This window comes from Rhagoletis zephyria, unplaced genomic scaffold, assembly GCF_001687245.7.
Source record: "Rhagoletis zephyria isolate East Lansing unplaced genomic scaffold, Rhagoletis_zephyria_1.1 Rzeph_scaffold_00340, whole genome shotgun sequence".
In the NCBI taxonomy this organism is placed as follows: Eukaryota; Metazoa; Arthropoda; class Insecta; order Diptera; family Tephritidae; genus Rhagoletis; species Rhagoletis zephyria.
The window spans coordinates 17,371-21,589 of NW_016157424.1; the positions used below are offsets into that span (position 1 = coordinate 17,371).

The 4,219-nt window shown below is 37.2% G+C and overlaps 1 protein-coding gene across 1 annotated transcript in view; it reads right to left on the reverse strand.

The window, feature by feature from the left end:
- Window positions 1–3,960, reverse strand: part of LOC108359108 (putative uncharacterized protein DDB_G0285119) — a gene marked incomplete at its 3' end in the record, with an annotated part of 8,707 nt that extends 4,747 nt beyond the window's left edge. Inside the window, exons 1-3 of the mRNA XM_017610786.1 lie at window positions 3,927–3,960; window positions 742–937; window positions 495–663 (exon numbers count right to left, since the gene is read on the reverse strand). Of these exons, the coding sequence (XP_017466275.1) occupies window positions 495–663; window positions 742–937; window positions 3,927–3,960 (399 nt within the window). The remainder of the gene's footprint in view (window positions 1–494; window positions 664–741; window positions 938–3,926) is intronic.
- Window positions 3,961–4,219: the final 259 nt, after the last annotated feature.

Genomic DNA, 4,219 nt, shown 5'->3' on the forward strand with positions numbered 1-4,219 from the left:
TATTAATATTAAGTTTAAAGTAAACGTTTAATATTATTGTGAGTATATGTTCTTTGTATTAGTCCATAATTGTTGTCTTTGTTTTTACAAACACATGTCTGCCAACTTTTATTATTCATTTGAACATCTTTTGTTTTTTCGTTGTATTTCTTTGTTGGATTTAATAAACATAGTGGCCCCTGATGATGCTGGAAATTTCAGCGAAACGTTGGGCAACGAAGGTGGAATAAGTGTTTTATTTGCACCATTAAATAATAGATCACACCAGCCTACAAGTCTACCAAAAATATATTCTACAAAGTGATCGCTACAAAAACCAAAAAACATTTTCTTTTTTTACTTTCTTGGCTACTTTTATTATTATTATTTTTAAATTTAATTATTATTATTATCATATATATATATATTTTTTAGTCAATTTAATAGTTTTTCTTTTTCTTATTTAGCATACATATAAAAACGTAGGTGTGTATATATAGGCCCGAAGAACTCACCCCTTCTTGCAGCAGGCCTTGGTAGGGGTCGCTGGTGCTGCGCGCTTCTGTTGTTGACGTTGCGAGCTGCTGTTGTTGGTGTTGCGCGCGGCTGTTGTTGACGTTGCGCGCTGCTGTTGGCGTTGCGCGCTTTCGTGCCCGGGTGTTCACCCCGGTTGATGCCCATTCCCTGGTGAGTTGCTGGTGGTTCTGCTACTGATGTCGCTTCTATGCGGGTGTTGCCGCTACAGTGCGATGGTTGTGATACCGCTTTGGAGCGGTGTTGCTTCGCGCAACCGTTGTTGTCGATATGCTGTTGTTGTTGTTGTTGCGCGCTTCGGTGGCGTTGGATGCTGCCCCTGCGGTTGTTACGCTGGCGTTGCGGCTACCCGTAATTCGTTGGTTTGCCGATACCGCTCGGGGCGGTCGTGGTCTGATGTTGCGGTGGACGGCTGAGGCACCCCCTAGAGACATTAAAAGTAATTAGGGTAAAGGTCATAATTTAATGATTCATCCTATCAGGAGCTTCGCTTTCGTCCGAGCTCGTTCACTATTCCCACTTTGCTCATGTGCGACTTGTTTTTGCGAACTCTTGATAAGGATTACTATTTCTACATATATACCTATACACTTATATGTGCCGTTCACTTAAAGTAGCCTAACTCAATTCAACGAGGGTTCAATATAACAACAAAAAATTAGCTAAAATCTTCTATAATATGATTATTTGTGAGTTTGTTACTTAAGCGCTTTTTGTTGAAACGTATTTGGTTGAAAACCAAAATTTAACTCCACTTGGGCCCTTTCCCCGAAACCTATTTCCCCTAAATAAAATTTCATTTCGATCTAAGGGAGGAAAAGGGTGTTTTTCTGTTTAGCTTGGAATCGCAAATATGGCAAATCAAAGGGGTTTTCTCAAGAGACTATTATAAAAACCCAATTTTGTCTCTTCTCGACTTAGGCGACTTTGAAAGAAAACAGTACAGATATCACAGTTTTAACAATATACAGAATCATTCCAAAACCTCAACCTTGCGGGGAAACGCACTAAAAGCTTGAATTATTCATACAGTTATTAAGCGGAGCATATTTCTCCTTATCACGCCAACAATTATACGATGAAATCTCTCAACACGCAAGTTTTAGACTACTTCTGTATACCAGCCAACGTGCGATACACATACGTATAGAAACAATGAAGTAATACAACTTACCTAATCCCTAGAGGGATATTATGCAGAGCTCTTCACAGGCTACGTGGGTGAAAATGACTACCTTGCCCGAAGACACGGTGGTGGTTAGCCAGCAATGTGCGGTACCTGCGCCCAAAGCGATACCAAGTTGGTGTAGCGGGTTTCGTACTCTGCGAGTCCGTGGTATGAAGTCCTCGGAAGTTGGGACCCTACTTGCCAGGTGGGATTGCAGGAATATGCCGTGCGAGTTGCGGCATTTATTCGAGCAGCAGCGTAGCACGGTTCACTTCTGCTTTTGACTGCACGATATATAGTTTTTATTTATTACTTCTTTTTTTCACTATGTATTTTATTACATTTGAAATCACAACCGCGCGTTGTAAAATGCGTTTTCTTTCGTAAAATTTTCACTTTTCGCACCAGTCGCCAATGATAGAATGCCAAATGGTTGACTGCAGAGTTGCCAGCGGGTTTTTATATCTTTGCACTGCGGGAATATTCCATTTGGAAGAATAACGGGCACTGCGTCATTTGGACTAGTTCCGTTACTCTTCCAAATGAAATTTGCCGCAGTGCAAGGAGGAATATAAAAAAAAAAAATCCAGGGTTGCCGTGACTCCTTAGTAAGTATTTTTACCTGATTTAACCGCAAACAAAATCTTTGAAAATTGCTAGTTTACAAATTTGACAGTTTCGTGGTGGATACGAACGTCAGAATTTTATCTAGCTCATGTGCTAGGTAAAATTTTACAGCTTCTAGGTGTAATCAGCCTTATCATGAGTTTCATTTTTTTCCGAACCGGTACACTTTTTCACTTGTTCTTCAATACATCTATGGCCGGATGAACAATTTTCGGGCGAAACTCAGGATAAGGCAGAATATTGTGGGCGTTAATAAAGAATGAAAATCAAAATGGAATCTGATAAAACAAAAGAACGTACGTTACTTGCAAGCTATAAAATAGATGTAAATTTAACAATTTCAACAACACACAAAATAGAGCTTCTGCACAAGCGTTTGTGTGGTTTTTCCCAACTGTCAAAATTTTCCTTTGCGGTTGGCACAGAAAAACTCAATTTATTCGTACACCATGCCGAAAAAGCTACCGATTGCCACTGGCTCTATATCAAAATATTGATAATGTTGCCTCGAGAACGCCTTAGTACAAAGGAAAACGTAGCTTTCAAACTACCAAGTCACCGCAATAGATGCCAAAATCAAGCTCTGATATATATTGCTCTATATTCTAACATTTGTGTCAAGATATAAACTCAATCCTGTGAAGACGGGCAGTTACAGACAGCTGTCACAACTATCACCAGCCTCCGCGGGAAAGCGTTTATTAACCGAAAAAACTGTAAGTGCGCCTGGGCCACACTGGAGAAGTGAAACTTACGTTACGTATCTCTTTTTTTCTCATAACCAATATACATAAATATGTACATACATACATTCATCTGCTTTCGCTTAAGCTTATATTTTTTATCGTTTTTCTATCTACATAGATCCCTACCTCTACTCCTGTTCGTTCTAATTACATTTATTTTATTATGTTTTCCTTTATATTAATTTTTATCTTTACCCTCTATCGATAACAAAATCGATAGTAACATCTAACAAAATATCGAAAACAAAACTGACAAAAATATTGATAGCAAAACCGATAACAAATTCGATAAAAATCGATAAAAATAGCGATATCAAAATCGATAAATATCGATAACTTATTCGATAAATTTCGATAACAAAATCGATAAATGTCGATAACCAAATCGATAAATATTGATAACAAAATCGATAAATATCGATAACAAAATTGATAACAAAATCGATTAACATCGATAACAAAGTTGATAAATATCGATAACAAAATCGACAAGAATCGATAACAAAATCGATAATTAGCGATAACAAAATCGATGAATATCGATAACAAAATCGGTAAATATCGATAACAAAATCGATAAATGTCGATAACGAAACCGATAAAAATATCGATTATTTTATCGATAAGTCTCGAGAATCCCGAAAATGTCTAAAATCCTAAAATAGTTCCCAGATTGAGTCTCTGTGTCTCTCTCTATATCCTTTCCTCTTTAATTACCTTTATTTTAATCTTTCTTCCCCTATCTTCATCTTTACTTTTATCGGTATCCTCATCCTCCTCTTTGTCTTTACTTTTATGTTTATCATTTTCTTCAGCTACATATTCCCCTTTGCCTTTGCCCTTATACATATAAGTGAAGTGTTTAAATTTACCTTGGTATTCATTTTCGCCTATATCTTTACGCATCTTTGTTTTTGTTTTTATTTTTACCTTTGCCTTTATCCTTTTCTTTATCTATGTACGTACTCACCTTTACTTTCATTCTTGTATTGGTCTTTTTCTAAGTGTAATTCTTTAACCTTTTATTAGCAAATTTTTGTTAAATTAATACCATATGCATACACACAAGAAGCACTTGTTTCAGCCCCAACCATTTCCGTTGCACCATTCCCATTGCACCATTTCCGTTGCATCATTTCCGGTGCACCATTTCCGTGTGCAATTC